Source organism: Psammomys obesus, unplaced genomic scaffold, assembly GCF_907164565.1.
Source record: "Psammomys obesus unplaced genomic scaffold, mPsaObe1.curated_primary_1811, whole genome shotgun sequence".
NCBI lineage: Eukaryota > Metazoa > Chordata > Mammalia > Rodentia > Muridae > Psammomys > Psammomys obesus.
The window spans coordinates 4,037,281-4,059,491 of NW_026585609.1; the positions used below are offsets into that span (position 1 = coordinate 4,037,281).

Consider the following 22,211-nt stretch of genomic DNA (forward strand, 5'->3'; position numbering starts at 1 on the left):
CTGTAATGTCCGTGCCACTAATGTATTAGATGTCACATGGATCACTGTAGCGCATGGACTTACAGCTGGCAAGACCGTTTTGAACTTTTCTCCCCCAACAGCCTGAACAGCTCCTTCTGAAATTATACATGCTACACGTGGAGAAGAAGTTTCCAGCTTGATGTGTGTGTGTGTGTGTGTGTGTGTGTGTGTGTGTGTGTGTCTTAGGACTGAAGTGTGCAGTGTCTTTAATAATTGGTACTTTTAATCTTGTGGGTTAAAAATGGACCTGAAACAAAACCTGGATCTCTCTACCCACATGATCACAGAGGGTCATCTTTTTACACTTCCGCCTCATCTGTAAAGTGGGCATAATGAGCCATAGGTTTCTGTGAGTCCAAACACACGTAATACTGTAATCACTCCCAGCACAGGAGCTTAAGATTCACTGTCAAAGAACAACTTCTGCTTTAAGAATAGGCTTCTACCAATTCTCTTTATATTTATAATGATTTTTAAAAGACTAGGGTTTATAGTGATCTGTGCTTGTTGTGAACTGGTATTGTTTGGTGAAGAACAGCTGGATAGTTGTTGTTATTTTTGTGTTGGTTTTGTGTGTGTAAGAGAGAGAGAGAGAGAGATAGTGAGAGAAAGTTAGTTGTCAAAATTGTCTTGACATGAAGAAAAGACATCTTAAGGTAAAGACATCCTGAATAGAGATATAGGGATGTACATGCAATCTAATATAATTTTATAATAAAAGATTTTATACTCAGGTGTTTCTGAGCTCTTAGATAAAATATTTCTGACATTGCTGTCTGTTAAAATTTCAGTGAGAAAAGGTTCAACTTCTAGCTTACTACTTATTCAAACAGATCTCAAGACGTAGTATACAATGTTCTGTGTGAGTGACAGACTCGTGGTTGGGAATCTTCTAAAGGAGGCTCCCCCTGTTCCCTCTGAGGGTTTGGCCAGCTCTGACTGCAGCCCCTTAGAACTCTGAGGTGGAGTAGCACCATCTTCCAAAAGTGAGTTCAGCAGAATCATGGCAGTGGTGCCTGCACCCCAAAATATTTTGGAAATAACATCTTCTGCTCACTTCGCCCCCAGATGATGTGGCTGGGTCTCTCATAGACCCCTTCTTTTTCTCCTTTGAGACACAGTATTCCCGTGTAGCCCTGGCTAGCCTTGACATCCCTGCCTCAGCTTCCAGAGGGCTGGGAATGCAGGCGAGAGCCTGTACTTGGCCCCCTTTGGAGTTCCTAACGGCTAAGCTTCAAGTTTAGCTTCCTGCCTTCCATGGTATACTGTACTAAGCAAGCAGCAGCCATGTGTGAAATAGCAGCTAAGTGGCAGGCTTTGCTGCATGCAGATTAATGAGCCTGAATAATTATAGCTAATAATACAGCTTAATATGGCCCAGTGATTCCTTTTTCTTTTTGCATGTGCTCCATGTCTGGGCAATGTTAGCGTAAATGAGAAATTGGGATTCTGGGTTTTTGGTGTGCTTTGCCAGTTCTCTACTAAACCTCATGAGTCATGATGATATAACATGAGCTCTGTCTCCGCTCCTTATGATCTATTGCTCCTGCCCCAGCCATATGCCTTTGAATTTAATGTACTCCGAAATGCCTGCACCAGCTGTCAGTGTTGCCATAGCGCTAGCTGACTCACCTCAGGAGGAATCTGGTGGAGGTCTCATGATTTACAGTCACATTTGAGCTTTCTTAACATTTTTAATGCCTCTGAGACATGTATTCAGTATTTATTTCGAGGCACATGATTTAAGATCAAGGAACCAAATACTGTGGGTATTTGGTATAGAAATACCAAATTCTATGCTTACTTACAGTGAGAGTGTAGAAATCGCTGTACTGTCAGAACTGCAAAGCTTTGTCGTAGTCACAAGGTTGGGATGTGGAGGGACTAGCAGCCTAGGCTCCGACAATGATGCTGTTGGTATAGTATCTGCCACACTAGCGTGACGAACTGAATTCCATTCCCAGTGTCCTGGTTAAAAAGCTAGGTATGATGGTGAGTATCATGGGCCCCCCAAACATCTGCACACACACACACACACACACACATACACACACACAGAGTCTTAGGGAGGGCACGCACTTACGTACACACACATCGCACACATACATACACACACCACACACACGCTATACACACATACACACACACCACACACACACCACACATACACACTACACACATATACACACAACCACACTCCCCCCCCACCACCACCACATACACACACACACAAAGCTATCAACTCTGCTGCATTGGAACTTTCCATATTTCACAAGAGATGGTTTGTTTCTTCTGAAGAAGGAAGAGCGCTGAGTCAGGGTTGGCTGTATTGAGAGCTGACATAGGGAGGAGGGGGAGGGGAGGGGACGTAACAGGAGAATGAATCTTATACCGGAGGGCAGGCCAGTGCAGTAGCTGTGCCCATCCCTCATGGTAACTGGGCCATGATTTTCCCTTGACTTGTTTGTTCCATATGGCCCCTAACTGGAATCCGTTGCTCACCGTCTCCACATTTTCATTTCTATATCAGGAAGTCTTACAACTCTCCCTTCTTTTCAGTTGAGAAGCCCCGGCAGTACCACGAGCAAGAAGAGACGCCTGAGATGATGGCAGCCCGGATCGACAGAGATGTGGTGAGTGCAGCGTCAGGTCCAGGTCATCAGCTCTCTGCGCTGTGAAGAGGGGAAACAAAGACACTGAGAGGAAAGGGATCAGCAAGATGGTTTGAGGAAACTATGTTTTCTCCTCTAGGCGTTCGTTCTGCCTCTTGAATTTTTCCTTAACCACTCTTAGTATTTAGCTAGACTTTGTCTTCTATAGAATACTAGCAACTTAGCTGGTTTATAATGGAAGTGGACGTGAATTACCGAGGCCGGGACATGGTCTGGTTTCATTTTTATTCTTTTCATAGTTTGTGAATGATCACTGAGGTATCCTTTTAGTATTTGTTCCTTTGGTTTACTACAAGTTTGTATTGGCTAGGGAGGCAGCTCAGTGCTTGCACCAAGAGCGTGAAAACAGGAGTTCAAGTCGCTAGGACTGATGGGTGTGTGGCCCCTGGCTACCTAGCAAGAGTAGCCACTGTTGGTGCAAGTGCTGGGTTACACTGAGCAACTCTACCTCATTGCTGAGACCGAAGAGAAACAGAGGACGATTCAGGACATCAGCGCTGGGCGTGCACATGTATATCCAAATGCACACGCAGCCATGGGCAAGCGTGGGAATGCACGTGCTCCTGTTCACACGCGCCCGCACACGTGAAAGTGTGGGCATGCACACACACACACACACACACACACACACACACACACACACACACAGCCCACATACTCATGAAAGTGGAAAATGACAATAAAAACATAAGTAAAATAAAAATGAAAAGTTACGTGATAATTTAAAGTATAAACATGTAAATATCAATGTTTCATAAAAAGTAATGCTGACCTTATTTTGACTTCTTTATAGCAATTAATTTGCAGAGTGGCTATGTCCATTATGTTATAGATAAGTCACTTATTTACCTTTTAAACCATACATCTTCCCAGATTCTTTTGAAAACTCACTGAAAGGACTCTGACACTCAGAATTTAATTTTTAAAAGGTTTTCATTCTTAATTATGTGTATGTGTGTGTGTGTGTGTGTGTGTGTGTGTGTGTGCGCGCGCGCTTGCATGTGGATGCAGGTACCTGAAGAGGTCAGTAGAGGGCATCACATCACCCAGAGCTGGAGTTACAGACAGTTGTGAGCTGTGCAATGTGAACGCTGGGAACTGAACTTTGGATTTCTGCAAAAGCAGAATGCACTCTTTACTGCTGAGCCCTCTCTCTTTTTCCCTCCAGCCCTAGAATTTAATTCTTATATCACACCACATTATACTTAAATGTTTACCAGATCCCACTTTTCTAGTCTTTTAATATGAAGAATTCTTCATTTTTAGACTAGAGAAAGCTCAGACTAAAGTATAAAAGATAATTGAAATGGTCTCTAATGTGGATTTGTTTGCTAACTCTGTTCTGTAGTGCAATCTTCTTGGCGCCTAATGTTGTATATGGGCTTTGTGTCTTCAGGTTCTGACAGCATTCTGTAATGGGCTATGTGTATTTTGGGTTCTTAATGCATTCTGTAACGCAGTAACTATGTCAGAACCTTTACAGGGCAATTATTTGCAAAACAAAAATTCCTGGTGCTCTCCTAACAAAATGTTTCTCTAAATCCCACCCTCCCAGCTTTGTGTGGGGGAACACTGTGAGAAAATTAGAGCAATTTATAGAAAATTAGAGCAATTTAAAGTAATTAATAATGATTACACATGTGAATGCCTCCCTGATAATTGAAAATGCACTAAAATTAAGCATAAGAAAGGCATAGATGTGAGATTTCAGATATATATAATATATATGAAAACATATATATAAATGAAAAATGTATGTGTATATATGTATAAGAAAACATAGCTGGAATGTGGCTCAGTACTGAAGTGTTCTCCTAGCATGCCTAAGGTCCCGAGTTCAATTCTCAGCACGACCAAAAAAAAAAAAAAAAAGTGTGTGTGTGTGTTTTCTTAGACTCAGTGATTGACTTGATAGGGGTGTCATTTTTCTCTTCTCATTTAAAGTTTTTCTCCTTTACTAACTAGCTCTGGGCAGCTAGAGAAAAATTAGTTTTTTCTTTGTTTCATATCTTGTTCTGTTATTTCTAATTCCAGCAAATCTTAAACCATATTTTGGATGACATTGAATTTTTTATCACAAAACTCCAAAAAGCAGCTGAAGCATTTTCTGAGCTTTCTAAAAGGAAGAAAAGCAAGAAAAGTAAAAGGAAAGGACCTGGAGGTGAGTGGGCCTTCTGTAACCTAAGGCTATCAGACCCATGGATGAGCAGGGATTCGCCATCCTGGAGCTATCAGACTGCGGGTGAACAGGTCTACTGGGCTGGTTGAGCCTAGTCCTGTAAACAACTACATTGTGCTGATCTTGGTCCAAGGTCCTGTAGCTTTGGGCACCATTGGAGGTTCAACTGGAGAGGGAAGGGCACAAATTGGTTTCAGCCTGGCTGTATTCTTAAGTCACATGACTCTGAGATTAGGTGGTGACCGTTCAACTGTAGTTTTCATGGCTGGTTAAAAGTTGGCCTCTACAGATAAGGACATTGCAACCATCCTGAAGATACCTAATAAGCTAGGGCCAGACGGAAGGAGAGGAGGACACCCCCTTTCAGTGGACTTGGAAGGGGGCAGGGAGGAGATGAGGGAGGGAGGAGAGGGTTGGGAGGGAAAGAGGGAGAGGGCTACAGCTGGGATGCAAGTGAATGTATAAAATTATCTAAAAATTAAAAAAAATATATTAAAAAAAAGTTGACCTCTGCTCCTAACACTATTCTTCTATGTAGAGTTCTTCTATTGTAAATTTGGAAACTTTTTTAACATTAAAAATTGACTTTTCTCATCAAAGTATTTTAAAATACCAGTGGATATGAATCTTTATTGCAAAACCCCAAATTGTTCGTTTGCATTCAGAGTTGCATAGAAGCAATCTTGAAGCATGCTACTGAAGTGCTATTATTCAAAAATGTCTTAAAAACTGTGCCTGGAATCCCAGCACTCAGAAAGCTGATGCAGAAGTATTATTCCTAGTTCCAGGACAAACCTGGGATATAAGACTTTGTCTCAAAAAATAGTAATACTAAATGAAAACAAAATGACTTGGAATGTATAGAAGTATAAATGTAAGGGTAGTGTTTATATTTCCTCAGGCAAATGGCATAAATTGAACATATAAAAGAAGAGTTAGTACATGTCTCACTCATTGCAGTAGCTTCAAATTTTCCTGTAGCTCATGTAATAGTGCGTGGCTTTCAGTGTTGTCCTGGGTGTGGATGCTTGGCAGTTCATCTTCTCCACATGTTCTGAAATGAAGTGTTCCATGGTGTTTCAAGCCCCCTCTTCTGTTTTCTTAATAAAGTACACTGTCCTCTAGGTCAACCAAGCTCAGAACCAAAAACCCCTTGAGCATATGGCTACTTTGAATTTTTTACCTATATCCATTTTTTTTCATTCTCATAGTCAACATCCAGTTGAAACTGTCATCACCTTTGATCCAGCTTAAAAGCAGTTTTCAAACCTCCAATCTTCTGTATTATAAGGAGATTCCGTCAGTCAGTCAATCAATCAATCAATCTTTGAAACGGGCTGTCATAGAGCTGGCCTCAAGGTTGCTATAAGGTTAAGGGTGCCCTTGAACCCCTGAACATGCTGGCTCCACCTTTCAAGTAAGAAGGTTACAGGTGTGCCACAGCCAATAGGATACCCTTCTTAGGATCCGAGTTGGAGCCCTCATACTCCTGTCCTGAGGGACACATAGTCCCGTGGACGGCTGATTGAAACGTCACTTCTTCCCCTGACTTCCAGGGTCTCCCACCATCTGAGCAGAGCCTCCGTCTTCATTCGCACTTTTTTCCGGATTTTTTTGGGTTGCATGCTTCATGTGCATGCAAGTTCTCTTTTATTCCACACGTTGTTTCAATCTTACTATGTTGTTTCCAGGGCTGGGGGTTGGGGGAGGGGGACAGGGCTTTTCAAATCCCTTCTTAAAAGTTGTTTTGTGCAGTCCTTTGAGCCCGGCACTCAGGATGCAGAGGCAACTGGCTCTACAGAGCTAGTTCCAGGACAGACAGTGCTATTACACAGAGAAACCCTGTATCAAGAAACCAAAAGAAAAACGTTACTTGAAAGAACTTTCTAGTATAGTATTCAGGTTCCCCATTTCCCAACCAACACAGTCTCCCATTGTCACACCTAATTGTTATACATGTGTTACTCTCCTGATTCATTTCCTGTGTTATTTTTTAGGGCCATTAAAAGCAGGGCTTGTTACCTACTCAATTTTATAGTCTTTATAATGATGACAAGAATTCCTGGAATATAGGAGAGGTTCAGTTCATATTTATAGAACTGACTGAGTCAGTGGGAGTGGCTAAGGGAAGAGGAAGCCCTTCAGACGCAGGATCCTCTTCTTTTATTGGAATAAGAGATGTTGTAGAGTGCATAATCTTCCAGCTGTGGATGCAAATGTTTTTTTATTGATTTGTTTAATCAATGTTCTTGGGAGTCTGTTCTCATCTGCCCTCTGCTCTGTTTTAAATTTCATTAGAGGGTGTTTTAACACTGAGGGCAAAGCCACCACCTCCTGATGAATTTGTTGACTGTTTCCAGAAGTTTAAACATGGATTCAACCTTCTGGTAGGTGTACTTTATTTATGTATCATTAGAAGAAACAGATGGAAAAGATAAAAGTCCAGACAAATGTTCCTGAAATTTAAATTAAGAGATCCAATTGTCCCTGTAGATCCATGGATGCGTGTTTTGATTGGCCATTAATTATAACATCAGATTGCAAGGCATGTGTATTGAAGACACTTAGATAAAAAGCAGTTCCCATATTTCTTGGCTGGTTGCTGTTCCCCTCATGCTCTCCACACTGATGGGTCCCCCCTAAGTGGAAGAGCCAGGAGAGAAGCCTCCTTCTGGGTCTGCATTGGACTGCTCTTTGACGGTGCATCCTCCTCAGCATGAGTGCATGCTGATAATGCATTTGTTTTCTTGCTGTCATAGGCCAAGCTCAAGTCTCACATCCAGAACCCGAGTGCTTCAGACCTGGTACATTTCTTGTTTACTCCACTGAACATGGTGAGTGAGCATTTATGGATTAAACAAAGCGACCTTTCTTAGTGTGTCTTCCATCAAGAGTCTGAATTACTTAGCTGTGTTTCTTTGATTACCTTTCCTGGGCCCCGTTGTTCTTACTATTTGTGTGGACTCTGAGAATGTGAAGTTGGGGAGTTTAAAGGGACGCACACTTCACTTAGAGTCGAGGACGTGACATACACAACTACATATTATAATAGCAGTTTATCCCAACCTGGCATTATTATAAATACCTTGCTTTCCAGAACTGAGAAAATTAGATGGACTCATGTTTAGGAATTCACACACAAAAGTGCTAGGTTTTACAAGGTGAGGCCGGAATATGTAGAGTGGCTGGAAATGGCTCATTCTTACCAAAGAATAAAATACTTTGAATTATTTATTTTTACTCCTGTGTTTGTGTGTGTGTGTGTGTGTGTGTGTGTGTGTGTGTGTGTGTGAGTGTATGTTTATATATGTGTATGAGTGCCGTGTGTGATGTATGTGTGTGCTGTGTGTATATGTTTGTGTGTATGTGAGCGTGTGCCATGTGTGTATGTGTGTGTGCATGTGTGTGGTGTCCTAAGAGGACAGAAGAGTGCATCAGATCCCTTGAGCATGAGTTGCAAGCACTTGTGAGCCCCGCACCCGGGTCCTCTGGAAGAGCCATACTTGCCATTAACTACTCAGCCGTGTATTGCCCCATATGGAGCCTCTTTCTTTGTGCAGTACATCTCTGAGAAGGCCAGATTCTTTGCAGAGAGCAAAGTCTCTCTGCAGCCCGTCTGCTACGAGATAACGAGCCTTCCTGAGCCAGGATGTGGCTCCTGGGAGGCAAATATGGAGCTGCTTTCAGACACAGAGTTGTCATTGTCTTGCTTATCACAATGTGCACCTGTTTCCCATTGACCATTAAATTGTCCCTATCAAATCAGGGAAATATACCAGAATTGTATTCTGGGGCGTGGGGGTACCACTTGTTATTTTTCCTCTCCTTCTTCCTCTCTCCTCCTCTCTCTTCTCCCTCCTCTCCCCTCCCGTGTTCTCCCTGTAACACCACCCCCGCCAGGTCCTTTTCAGTTTTATACATTTTGACAGGCAAAGTATGAACTGCTCAGTGAAGTCTTCTTTCTTTTCCTCTCAACAGCATTCATTCCAGATCCATAGTTTTCCATGTTGGCATAATAACATATGGTTGAATCAGCAGAGAAGGGGCCTCTGCACAGCCATTAGTATTTTGCTGGGAAGGTAATAGATGCCTGTGCCAGTATGTTGGTGCTATGATAGATATCCTTAAACTACTAACTTTTTACATTAATTCACCCTCATTCTGGATAAGTCAGTTTGAGAAACCGTTTTTTCACTCTATGCAATACGTCACATTTTAATCTGAACATACAGAAATAGTGCTTAGTTTGGGAACTGATTTTTGTGCATAAATTTCAAGAGTGTGCAAACAATCATTTTCTTGCTTTGTTCTCGGTCTAGGTGGTCCAGGCAACAGGTGGTCCTGAACTGGCCAGTTCAGTACTCAGCCCCCTGTTGACTAAAGATACAGTTGATTTCTTAAATTACACGGTCAACTCGGAAGAGCGGCAGCTGTGGATGTCGCTGGGTGAGACTTGGATAAAAGTCAGGTAAGCTCATGAGAGCTCAACATTTAGAACCCGTGACGCTGTGAGCACTGTCTGTTGCACAAAAACCAGTGAGACGATTGTGTAAGATTCTGTGCAAAGAGCTACATGTTATGGGGTAAAGAAGCTGATGTCACCGAAAAGCTTATTCTTGACTCGGGCCGGCGTAGAGGTGCTCGCTCCCAAGCCTGACAGCCTGAGTTGCATCCTCAAAGACCTGTGTGGTAGAAGAACGACTCAACATAGCTATGACCCCCAGATGCATGCCATGGCATGTGTCCCCCCCCAACACACAGACATGAGTTGACTAAATAAATGTAATTTTAAAAATTAAAATTAAAAGCAAAATAAAATTAAAGTTAAAAATAAAGGAAGTATGATGTGTGCAGAAGCAAAGGGTGGGACCTAAGTAGGCCATGACCCATCTACATGGTGAAGTGAAGGAAGAGGATAGAGAGAAGAGGGTACTGTTTCTCAGGGAAGAGCTGGCGTTTCGAGCCAACAACTAACGATCCAAGTAGGAATAAGTGTGTATGCACACACACACACACACACCTACAGGCACACAACACATGCTGTGTTCATCCATGCGTTCTGTAGAGATACTGTTGCTATTCCTGCTTCCTAGATGAAGAAAGAAGCCACTCGGAAAGGTCAACTCATTGGCCTAAAGTCACACAGCATCTTGAGTGACAGAGCTGCAGGGTGAGGGTTCATATCCCCTTGTAAGTGGCCTTTCCGTCGGATATGTAGAGTTTCTCTAAGTGTGGAGCGGTTGCCGCAGAAGCACAAAAGACAAGAGGCAGTGAGAGTTTGCAGAGGGAGGGGAACTTCGGGTAGCAGGTGTGTGGGAAAAGGTTGGAAGAAGGGTAGTGTGAGGGGGCCATCCAGAGGTAAGCAGGGTTGGCTAGGAAGGCTCTGCAGCCATGTTAATGAGCAGATCCTGAAGGCCCGGGAAAGTGACCAACATTGTGAACAAAGAATGTGGCATAGTCATGTCTATCGTCCCCCTTCCCCCCATTCCCCTTCTTTCTCTGTCTGACTTTGAGACAGGTTTTTGCTAAGTTGTTGATTTACCCACCCAGGCTAGTCTTGAACTTGCCTCAGCTTCCCAAGGTTCTAGGATTACAGGAATGCACTACCATGTAACTGTTTTCAGAGACCAGTCTGCCAGCTGGGTCCACTGTGGCTCGGGACAACAGTAGCCACGGGTAGAGGAGCCCCGTGAGTGTTAATGGGATAGCACAGGCCCCGTAGTAATCAGCGCTCTCTGGGGTGGGAGACATCACTCGTTGGAAAAGAGGTGTGGGCCTGAGTTTTGAATCATCATCTGTCAATAAAGAGATTAGGAAGGGCAAACTGCGAGCGAGAGCTGACACCTGCCAAGCCACGTTCATCATACACCCATGTCCAGCTTCGTGTGACACACCCCTTCGGCACACTTTATTTGACCAAGGCTTCTTCTTTTCCTGTGTAGAGCAAATAACCCGGTGTAGTGACTGCTTAGCAATTAGTCTCTGGAGCTTTGTCCTTGTCACCCCTAGAGGGTGGACTAAAGATGTGGGCCACTTCATCACTTTTTTCTTTTGTTGAAACACACACCAGACAATCCCACTTACTTGCTGGACTTTGGTGCTGTGCATGTTGGAATAGAATTTGTACTCTGTTTTACCAAAATGAAATTCCTTAAAGTGCTACACACTGTTTTTCATGTTGTTAATACTCTCTGTATTTACTTGTGTGCTTATTTAGAATATCTATGCATCAGATCTATATTCCTGGTACTCACAGAGACCAGAAGGAGGTATTGGATTCCCTGGAACTGGAGTTATATATGGGTGCTAGGAACTAAACCTGTGTCTTCAGGCAGAACGGCCAGTGCTCTTGGCTTCTGAGCCATCTTTCTGGCCCCTATTTAAAGCCACTTAAACATATTTGTAAAATGTTAGATTTATGCTGGTTCTGATGTTAATGACAAACCGAGACTTTTCCCAGTAAGGCTTATTATATCTGTCACATCTTATAGAATGTAAAAATAGCTTGGGATTTTCAGTGACTTTGTTTTGAGCCCTACCACAAAAGCAGAAAATTTAACGATGGTTTAAATAGCTGCATCGAAAGGAGATCTATAGTTACCATTTAACATAGGGCAGGGGTCACTTCAGATCCTGGCTAAGGGTATTAGGCAGTGAGTATGGGATTCAAAAGCACATGAAAGTGGAAAGGATCAAGAAGGCACCACAGAGTTGGTGCTCATTTCATCCTAGCAGACCCATCGCATACGATCACATCACCCTATGGCACCGAGAGCACAACGGAAAAGCAAAGCTGTCATCTCCGCAGTAGCCACTTCTGTGATCAGAGATGGATGGAGAGTTTGTGTAAAGTGGCCATTGCCGGATGACTGGACGTTGGCAGTGACCATACCTTAGTTGACTTTTCTCCTTAAAATGAAGCTGCTATTTTTAACTTATTAAGTTGGCCATCTGCTTCATTTTAGGAAACTTTGCAGTTCAAAAAAGTCATGAACCTTCTAAACTGTCCTGGATGGTTCTGTTTTCAAAGATAGCCCCATCGTGTTCATGCTTGAAGGGCCTGAAAGGAGAGGTGAAAACTGGAAAGTATTTTAGATGCCACTGAGGCCCATGCTTTAAATGCTGACTGCATTTCTACTCTCATGCACAGCTGTTAAAAACCCCACACCCATGCTGAGCTTCAGGCTTCAGGAAGACCTAAGACTGAAACACGGAAGCTTCAGCTTTATACTGCAGAGTCGAATCACTCTTTCATTTAATGTGTTTGAGATACTGGCATAATTGGGTGTTCTTTCCTCTCCTGAGAAATAAGAGTTGTTTCTGTATAGAAGGGAATTGTGACTGAGAGCACATTATTTATCATATAAACCTGATTTTGTCCTACAGAGCAGAATGGCCAAAAGAACAGTTCATCCCACCTTACGTTCCAAGGTTCCGCAACGGCTGGGAGCCCCCAATGCTGAACTTCATGGGCGCGCCCACAGAGCCAGACATGTACCAGCTGGCCGAGTCTGTGGCCAACGCAGCAGAGCACCAGCGCAAACAGGATAGCAAGAGACTGTCCACAGAGGTCAGTGTCCATCATATTTGGTTTCCATGGGTGGTGTCACGGTCACTGGGAGCCATCACTCACCAAAGGCCCTTCTAGAACCAGTGACTAAATCTAACCATCTCCTGCGGTCCTGAGTGCTCGCTTGGCAGTTCCGTGTGCTTATGATGGTTGCTTGGACCTTCTCTTCTGTTCCAGCTGACTCGCCCTGAGCCCTGTTCTGTTCCTCAGTCCCCTTTGACCCGTTTCTCTGTCAGGGGCTTGCCCAGAAGAACTGTCTATCCTCATTCCGGTTTCCTTTTCACATCTTCAGGCCCTGAAGGCAGTTCCCTGAACCTAGATCCTGTTGATTGATTCTAAGAAGTTTTTCATGAGTACCATAATCCCACCTCCTCCCCTCCTCCTTCCTTTGCTTCCTCTTTTCTTCCTTCCCTTCTTTCCCTCCCCTCATCCAACTGTTCTCTTCTCTCTACTTCTATTCCACCTTCCTCTGTCTCCCTGATACTGTAGTTAATGCTTCCATTGTCCTCCCTTTCTCTCTTTCTGTTCTAGTCTTCCTAAGTGTGTAGAGGAACAAGGTTTGTGTGGATGTCAGTCTTCTGACAAATGACCACCACCGTGGTGTGCCTCCAGAAGGCCATACCATGTATTTTTCATCAGTTATTGATTAAGCTTTAGAGTACAGCCTTGTTTGGGGAGAAAGTTAGAGAAATGAAATTGGGGCTTATTATCATGTTCATTTAAAAAAATGACTTTTCTGTGACAATTTTTGTCCCATTGGAAAGGAAAATTGAAGTGTTTAAAGCTGAACCAATTAGGAATGGGACGCTCAGAACTCATGTAATCACATGGTAAGGCCTGGCACGAACAGGCAGCAGTAAATGGCAGGTGTATATTTCTGAAGTCCAGGTTACTCATCCTCCTCTTAAAATGTCTCCACCGAGTGGATTTGTCATGTGGCATACATGCTATGAGGAAGAGCAATAGCACACCACAGCGCAGTACATCTCTGACCACTTTTAAGGAGAAACATTCATAGAGGTTAAATTGCCTAAAATCCTTCCCTTGGACAAAACTGCTCTTTGTCACATGACAGTGATGTGACATAGAAATTTTGCTGCACTCTAGGCTAGAGAGATGGCTCAGCAGTCACAGAGCCGCCGTGCAAGCAGGAAGACCTGCCACCCAGTCCTCATGGTAAAGTCAGGCGTGCTGACGAGCACCAATAATCCTAGAGCTGGGGAGGTGGAGAAAGGAGGATCCCTGGCGTTCGCTGACCAGCTAGGCTTGCTCAGTCGGTGAGCTTCCGGTTCAGCTGGTAACCCTGTCTCCAAGACAACAACAACAAAAAAAGGCAGGAACGATAAAAGATGTCAACCTCAACATCACATATGTGCGCATACATGACTCATACATATACTCACACATGCACACAACACACACAAGCACAAATTTTTCTCTAAAGCAATCTGTTGCAGTCCAGAATTTTTACAACTAAAACTAACATACCTCTTTGAAGTCCTCTTTCTGTGAACGTGACTATTTTCCCTCTGGCAACATGAAGAGGAAGTTTAGCTCCATACTTTCCTGGCCTTTCCTCCAGATGCCTGGGGTCGATGACCTCATATGTCTGGGTAGCCTCTGTCCCTACCTGGGTTTGATAGTTCAGACCTCATGAGTGTGAATTTTCCTCCCATTTAGAGAGCAACTGTACTAGGGTGGGGGTGGGGGAACAGATATAAACACACACACACATACACACACACACACACACACACACACAGGAAATGGTAATTCATTTGATGTTGCCTTGGTTACAGATGTTTTTTAGTCATGGAAGTGCCCATCATATGGCACTCTTACTGTACACTAGAAAATATGCCACTGAGAAACATGTACCCTAGAAATTCACACCTTTGTGAGTCCTTTCACAGAGATCTGTGTTTAAAGAAGGGACAGTATATGAGTGTGAGTCTGTCTACTCTGAACACGTAATTTTTAAAAGAGGATGTGTTGAGGGCCGTCCTCCCCTGTCATGAGCTGTTGTCTTCCTGCTGTAAAATATTTTCCACTCTGTGATTTAAGTGGCCATTCAGAAACTTAAGAGAATGGAATGAAGGATGCCCACCAGGTGGAGATTTTGCGGGAAAAGAGCACAGTTGATGGTGACTTAAAGTGCCCAAGATGTGCGATCATTGCAGAGAGAGAGACTTCATTACATTTTATTGCTACTGTAATAAATGCCCTTAGAGCAAGGCTTGAGCAATTCAGGATCTGGTGACTTTGTTTAGAATTGAAAGGTGTAGGTGGCGTGGAATGACAAGTGTGGGTGACTCTATCAACTTCCTCTAACCTTCAGCAGCCTCAGCCTGACTGTGGACTGAGTCATTTGACCCTTGATCATCTCCCCGTTGGCATGGCTAGTCATTCTCAGGACCCATGATTTCCCACTGGCCAAAAACTGTGTTGTCTAAGAAATAGCAAGGGGTGGGAATGACTAGTAATTTCTGGCTCCAGTTGTTCAAGCCTTTGATTTTTTTTTTAATTACCTAATTGGATTCTGCATCTCTGCTTGCTCTCAAGGAAAGGATTAGTAGAGTTGACAGGTCCTAGGTGTTTGAATGGCTGGGAAACATTTGTTTTTGTTTGTAAGGATCTGTATGTATGCTCCAGGTGGGTATCTAATCGTGAGTTTTGACTTCCACACGGGTCCACTGGAGACGCTGCCTTATTCTTACAAGTCTTTTCATCAGAATTGGCTGTTGTGACTGTCCAGCTTAGATGTAGCCCAAACTTTCCCAGGGTCGGAGAGTTTGAATCCATCAAAAGTGGAGGCTCCAGGAAATTCATCCACCTCAGCATCTGGCACACGCCCTCACATTTTCTTTCATACAGAAACAGTGTGAAATCTGGAGGTGACCTTTGGGTGGTTTTCCATCTAGTCTAAGCATGTGGCCACCATGGCGTTAAAGCCACCATGTTCAAGGGTCATAGACTTCAACTCTTCTTCAGTAGCAACCAGTAGATCTAAGTAGTGTCAACCACAGAAAAGAAATGATTACAGAATTATCTTCCCCTAGACTCTTGACTAGCAAATTTTTTTATGTTATCTATTTTCTGTTATAGTGACCCTGATAGCAATACAAGCCATTTGTAACATTTTTAGAATAGTGTTTGGGGTACTTTTTAAAAATGAAAAAAAAAAATAATAAGTTGAGTGATATAATTCCATTATAATACAGAACAAAGAATTTCATGTGATGCTATTTACTCCACAGGAGTGGTAAATGTGTTCATGTTCATTATTTCATAGGGAGAAAAGGTTAAAGGTCATCCTCTAATTTCATTGTTCACAGTGTTAAACTCTATCTAAGAACAAGATCATTTATTGCTGGCAAGAAAGAGCTTTCCGTTTTTATATTTTCAGAATTAAGATTTACCCTGTACACTAATGACAGAAATGAATCCCCCGTGTCACAGCCTAATCACACAATGGCCATCCCCGTGATAGTGGGAGCTGGTCGCAGTTCAGAGGAGGGTTCTAGATGATGGACAGGGAAGTCGTGCCAGCAGTGCTTGATGACACGCCAATGTACTTCTGTCTTCCAGCATTCCAGTGCTTCCGACTATCCTCCAGCTGATGGGTATGCATTCAACAATAGCATGTACAACAGAGGGCCACATCTGGACCAAGGGGAGGCCGCCATGGCTTTCAAGTCAACACCCAACCGCCATGTAGATAGGTAACACCCAGCAGAGCCGTGTGGGGCACTGTGGGTAGCCAAGGGTGACTTAGGCTAATGGGAGTGGGATTGGGGTAGGGTGATGGGGGTTGAGGGTGGGAGTAGAGGTGTGGGGGAAAGGGGACATGGCTCAGCAAGTTGCTGCACAGGCATGAGGGTTCAGATTCTGATCCCCAGAATTCAGGGGAGCCTGACATATTAGCGCTTGTCTGCAAGCACAGAGCTCCTTCAGTGAGAGGGGAGGCGTAGACAGGAGGATCCCCTGATGCTGGAATGCCAGCTAGCCTTGTGTGCAGCGAGGGACAAGAGAGCCTGTGTCAAACATGCTGGAAGCTGAGGACTGACCTCTGCACCCATGTCTCGGCCATCACTGACCCAAACTCACCCCCATGACAGCGAGTTTTTTATAGTTTCCCAGCTCAGTATCCTTTTTATTTTTTCATTTTTTTATTACTTACAGTTTGTTCACTTTGTATCCCAGATGTAACCCCCACTACCACCTCCCAATCCCACCTTCCCTCTCCTTCTTCTCTTATACCCCTCCCCCAGTCCAATGATAGGGGAGGTCCTCCTCCCCTTCTATCTGACCATAGTCTATCAGGTCTCATCAGGACTGGCTTCTTTGTCCTCCTCTGTTGACTGGTGGGGCTGTTCCCTCCTCAGGGGGAGGTGATCAAAGAGCCAGCTACTAAGTTCATGTCAGCCAGCTCAGTATCCTATAAGGGAAACAATTGCTACATTTTTCTACATCTACCAAAGACTAAAAACAAACATAAAGGTTAAATGACTGGCTCGATTGTTTCAGTCTTTACCTGCCTGCAAGTTCCCTGAGTCTGTAAGGTAGAGCATTACCCATGGTTTAGCTTCTACCCTTGACTGGGGTAGTGTGTGTTGGTGTCTTTTAAAAGCTTATCTTATTCTGTATGATCTTGGTAGGCTTTAAAAGGACTTTGTCTTTGATTTATTCATTCAACCATGTATTTCAAAATTGACTTAGAAAGTTGAAGTAGTGCTGTTACTAAAACTTAATGAAATAAAATGTAAATTCAAAAGTCTATTGCAGGGATGAGAATTTTATGAATGTTAAGGATTAGCATTATGATTAAATTCCAAATTTGCCTTTGAGAGTGGTCCTGACTTTAGTGCTGGTCTGGGATACACGATCAGTACCAGATTTGCCATGGCTACACAATGAGACCTTATCTCAAAGAAAAACCAAAAACAGCAAAGCTCCAGAGCAGGTGATCTCAGGGTTTCTCTGTCTAGCCCGTCACACGAGCTTAGCAGCCAATCATAGACTCTCAAAGGTAAACAAGCCCACCTCCTGGCATGGAGGGGGCGATCTGAGCAAATGATAAGTGAACACTCAACACCTATGGCATTTCTGCCATGTAGAAACAATTGCCTGTAATCATAAAAGTAAATTCAAGATCCGTGTGTGTATCATATCGGATTTGGACTTTCTGATGGCTTTTGCAGTAGTGACACATTTTCTCTGCAACGAGGGGCATCAGCCACTGCCAACCATCCCAGTTTATAGTGATCACAGCTGAGCAATGGCATCTGTCAGGACACCCAAGATCACCCAGTAGCTGACCATCTGTAAATTCTTTACCTGGTCCATTGCGGCTCCTCTGTGACTACTGTCTCTCCGTATTGGTTAGAGCTTTTCAGCATACTGGTTTAGATAGACACAGACACTCATGTTGCAGGAAGTTTTCTGTTCTTTCTTAGACTACAATCTACTCCCCCTTATATGTGGTGGTTCTTTTGCAAATGGGGTTGGTGGGAAGGAACGAACTGAAATTACTATTATCCTTACTTTTGGGGTGTGTGGATCTCTTTATTCCCCAATTATAATCTGAATATACTATAAATTTATGTTAGCTAGCAGCAGAACAATCTAGCCAGTTCAGGAGGAGATGTAGAATCTAAGAACAGCAGGCCGTAGGCTATGATTATTCAAAACACATTAATATCAGAAGCCAGGTGTTACGGTTCACGGCTGTAATCCCGGCATTCAGGAGTCTGAGACAAAGGGGTCCAGATGAGTTTAGGGTGACCCCGGGCCAGGTAGTGAATTCTACACCACTGTGCACTACAGTGTGAGACCTTCCTTAAAAACCGGAACAAAGACGTATACTGCACAGTAACTACTGAAATCATTTCACTTTTTGTTTTAATATGGTGAAGGTGACTGGTAGTTGTCGCAGCTTACAAGGCTTCCTTTGTTCTGGTCCCCCGTATCTGATGGAATGAGTCTGGGAGATATTGTAGACACGTGATAAGGGGTTACCTGTTTCCACAGCTGGCCTCTGAGGGCCCAGGTCTGTCAGCATGCCAGAGAACCAGGGTGAATGTCCACCTTTAGCCTCCGTCTATTGATTTCTTCATAGAGATGTGTGAGGAAACGTAGAAATGTGATTGGAGGAGGTCAGGGAATAAAAGCATTCAGACTCAGCATTATCATTTTATAGTTGAAACGCTGCGCCAGGTATGAAGGGAATAAGAATACTAGCTGATGCATGAAGTTTCATTGTACTGGGTAAAAAAAGTAATGCTAAATACATTGTTAAGTCTGTTAATGCTGACTATTAGAAGCAGAATTTGGTTTTTTAAAGAAAACATCCTTTTAAAAATAGGGCCCATACATCAGTTATTAATAATTTTAAAAGCTTATAGTAAACTGGAAATTGTGTTTTCTTCTTTGCTTTGCTTGAGAAGTTGCTGTGTGTGTACTTGGTGGATACCTTCCTTTGTGCTCTTGTTAACTGAACCAGGGTCCTTTAATGATGTGTTATTTGAATTAGCGAAATCAACATATAACTGAAGTTATACTCGGGCATTGTCTTCAGTCTCCTTTAATTTCACAGTCTTCTTTCATGTTCTGTCTGCTCATCATTTTCACTGTCTCACTTACACTCCCTTTTCATTCTTTTTGAGGTAGAATCTTACATGGCTGACCTCAAACTTGATGTGTAGTCCAGGATGACATTGAACTCCTGATCCTCTCATCTCAGCCTCTTCACAGGCTGGGATTCTAGGCATACAACACCATGCCTGACCTTAATATGTGTATTTAACAGACAGCTTAAAGGTCTAGAGTCTAGATTTGGCTCAGTACCAACTACCCTTGGAATTTTCTTTTGTGTGAGCAATTGTTTGTTCTAAAAATAAAACAAAACAAAAACCGTTTATTTATGTGTCTGTGTCCATCCCGTCCACCCACGTATGTGTGCCAGATGGAGGCCAGAGATATCCGATACCCTGAAGCTGGAGTTACAGGTGGTTGTTAGCCCTGGCATGGGTAACGACGGATGGAACTCAAGGCCTCTGCAGGAACCATGCCCTCTCTGCACTGCTGAGCCATCTCTCCAGCCACAGTTGGTTCTTTTTAATAGCAAGAACCCCATAGTTCTTTTCATTTCCAACGTTGTGTGAAACTACAGTATCTGAGTGTAAGGAGGCTTTCTGACTGGGATGGACCGGCCCTCGTGTTTACTCCTGTTCACAAGCTTTAGAAGAACTAGTGGGATGACAGAGTTCTTCCTTTCTTTTTATAGAAATTATGACTCGGTCAAAACACAACCCAAGAAATACGCCAAATCCAAGTATGACTTTGTGGCGAGGAACAGCAGCGAACTCTCGGTTCTGAAGGATGATGTTTTAGAGGTAATTGGTTTTCACGCTCTTATTCCTCTAAGAAAGTACATTTTCTGTTTTCTTCTAAAATAACATTCTGGATGAGACACTGAGGTCAAGAAATCGACTTTTTTGGTTTCTTCATACAGAGTATATCCTGGGAATCTGTATCTCTTTAGAAGTGTTAGCTACCTAATTTATCAGCCCCCAGAATAGTGGTGCACGTTCAAAAAAGAGATGCCTAAAACATGGCGGAAGAGGGAAGTGGATTTCCTGGCTTTCCTGGTTGTCCTTTCTTTCTTCTGTGATTTATTCATTTTAGAACAAAGGCTAGTTATAAATTCAGTGTTGCTGAATCATGATAGTCTAACCAAAGAAAGCATCACCTCTTTCTCTGGAGAATCCTTGCACAAATGTCACTGTACTCCATTTGGTAATATATTGAGAGCAGTGTTTCTCAGGTTGTAGTTTCCTTGAATATATGCAATACATTTTGCTAAAAATAGTTTTCATATATTTTACCTTTCTGTTCCACAAATGGAAACAATATAACCTTTCATGGCTATCTTTTTGCCCTTTGAGTACCTCAAATGAGGCAGGTACATTTGGGGGACATAGTACATATTTGGGGTAGATTCTTTATAGTACCTATTTTATGCAAATATCAATAATTGCAAGTCAGTGAAATTTCTCAGAATTTCAGCCACTCATATGTTTACACTTAGTTTATTATCAGAAGTAAGAAAAGACTTTTCTAGACTGAAATTGAGAAAAGTTGAACATTGTCCCTGAGTGGGTTTTCTCATAGGAATTGCTCTTTTGTTCATTGTAAAATGACAGATACTTGATGACAGAAAACAATGGTGGAAAGTTCGGAATGCCAGTGGAGACTCTGGGTTTGTGCCAAATAACATTCTGGATATCGTGAGACCCCCAGAATCTGGAGTGGGGCGTGCTGACCCCCCATACACACATACCATACAGGTAACTTGGGTTCTGGGCAAAAGTTAATATTTACAGATTTCTATGAGCAGGAATTAAGTACCTTTTGTGTGTTAATCCCTTTGAGTTTGAACTGGTTATACTTTTTAGAACAACTGAAAGCAATCTGGAAACAGAAGCAAGTTATTCCTGTTTTTCTGTTTCATTTCCTAAGGAGACTGTTAAATGTCTAGCAATAAGTGCTGTGAAGGATGCTTTTCTTATACCAATTTATAATATTTCTGACAAATATAGGTTGTTTTTTTTTTTTTTCTCTTTGCCCATCGATGTGGCCATGAGACTGGCAGGAGGGTACAACTCCATCGTTTACAGCCTTTGCCTTCAGAGTCTATTGAATGTTCAGTCTCTGGGTAGCCTTCAGTTCACACTTGGCATGCCTTAACACATGGATGAATATATGTCCAGCTGTTATAGTGTTTTTCCTTTCTTTATGTTAAGGTTACATGGATCTATGATGTAGATAAGACAGGACAGATCCTTTGTCTGATCACTGAAGACTTCCTGAGGCTCATACACACACACACACCACTGTTTCAGGATTTCAGAGGCCTGGTCAGTTCATCTGTTATGGCAGCTGCATTCACTTGAGCTGGCTTTCTGGCGTGAGGGCCTGCAATAGAGCTAGAACAGATGACCTCTCCATGCACAACCTCTGATCCTGGGTGGCTTCTTAGGAAGAAGCCTTAATTTTCAATCTTGAGAAAGGTACCGTTCAGGGCTCCATTTTTATTTTGATTTCATGAGCATCATCGATTCATATATTAGCTGTATGGAATATACCATGAAGCAGTTCATTGTTGGTCAGATCTAGGCCTGAAGGAGACAAAGTGTCCAGGCCTTAGATAGACTTCATTGTCCTGGCTACCACACTGAGGTATTTGAATCAACACTCAAAAGTCCTTGTGACACTAAAGGCTAGAGCAGACCCTTGCTCCTTCCAAGAGGGATTTCGCTTGATTAGAAGCCGAGAGCCAAGCAAACATGTTACATAAAGAATTGTTATCAGCGTGTGTGGAAACGAATATGTATCTTCCCAGCGCTTGGCATGTAGAGGCAAGAGCATCAGGAATTCGATGTCATCTTGGGCTGGCAAAGTAAGTTCAGGAACAGCTTTGCCTCAAAAGGACGACTAAACATTGGTGTGTTTTGCACCTCGGTGCTGTAGTGTGGTGTCAGACAGTAGAAATCTGTTTGCTGTGCTTGCTTTGTTTTCCTTTTTTTTTTTTTTTCTTGTCCTTTTTTCCTGACATGACTTATGTAATTACTTATGCCAATCATTTGTCAATAGCTTTTGATGCCAAAGAAGGAATTTGAATTATTCAAGGTACGGTGTGCAGTGCTACCAATGGATGGATTTATCTATCTATCTATCTATCTATCTATCTATCTATCTATCTATCTAT

The 22,211-nt window shown here is 42.9% G+C and overlaps 1 protein-coding gene across 4 annotated transcripts in view; it reads left to right on the forward strand.

The window, feature by feature from the left end:
- The window catches only part of Eps8 (epidermal growth factor receptor pathway substrate 8), a 115,270-nt gene that overhangs the window by 71,528 nt on the left and 21,531 nt on the right, over positions 1-22,211 (forward strand). For all 4 annotated transcript variants that reach the window (XM_055610468.1, XM_055610487.1, XM_055610477.1 and 1 more), the window contains 9 exons: positions 2,581-2,654; positions 4,728-4,854; positions 7,171-7,259; positions 7,632-7,706; positions 9,192-9,340; positions 12,259-12,442; positions 16,031-16,164; positions 19,728-19,836; positions 20,647-20,790. In XM_055610468.1, the coding sequence (XP_055466443.1) occupies positions 2,581-2,654; positions 4,728-4,854; positions 7,171-7,259; positions 7,632-7,706; positions 9,192-9,340; positions 12,259-12,442; positions 16,031-16,164; positions 19,728-19,836; positions 20,647-20,790 (1,085 nt within the window). The remainder of the gene's footprint in view (positions 1-2,580; positions 2,655-4,727; positions 4,855-7,170; positions 7,260-7,631; positions 7,707-9,191; positions 9,341-12,258; positions 12,443-16,030; positions 16,165-19,727; positions 19,837-20,646; positions 20,791-22,211) is intronic.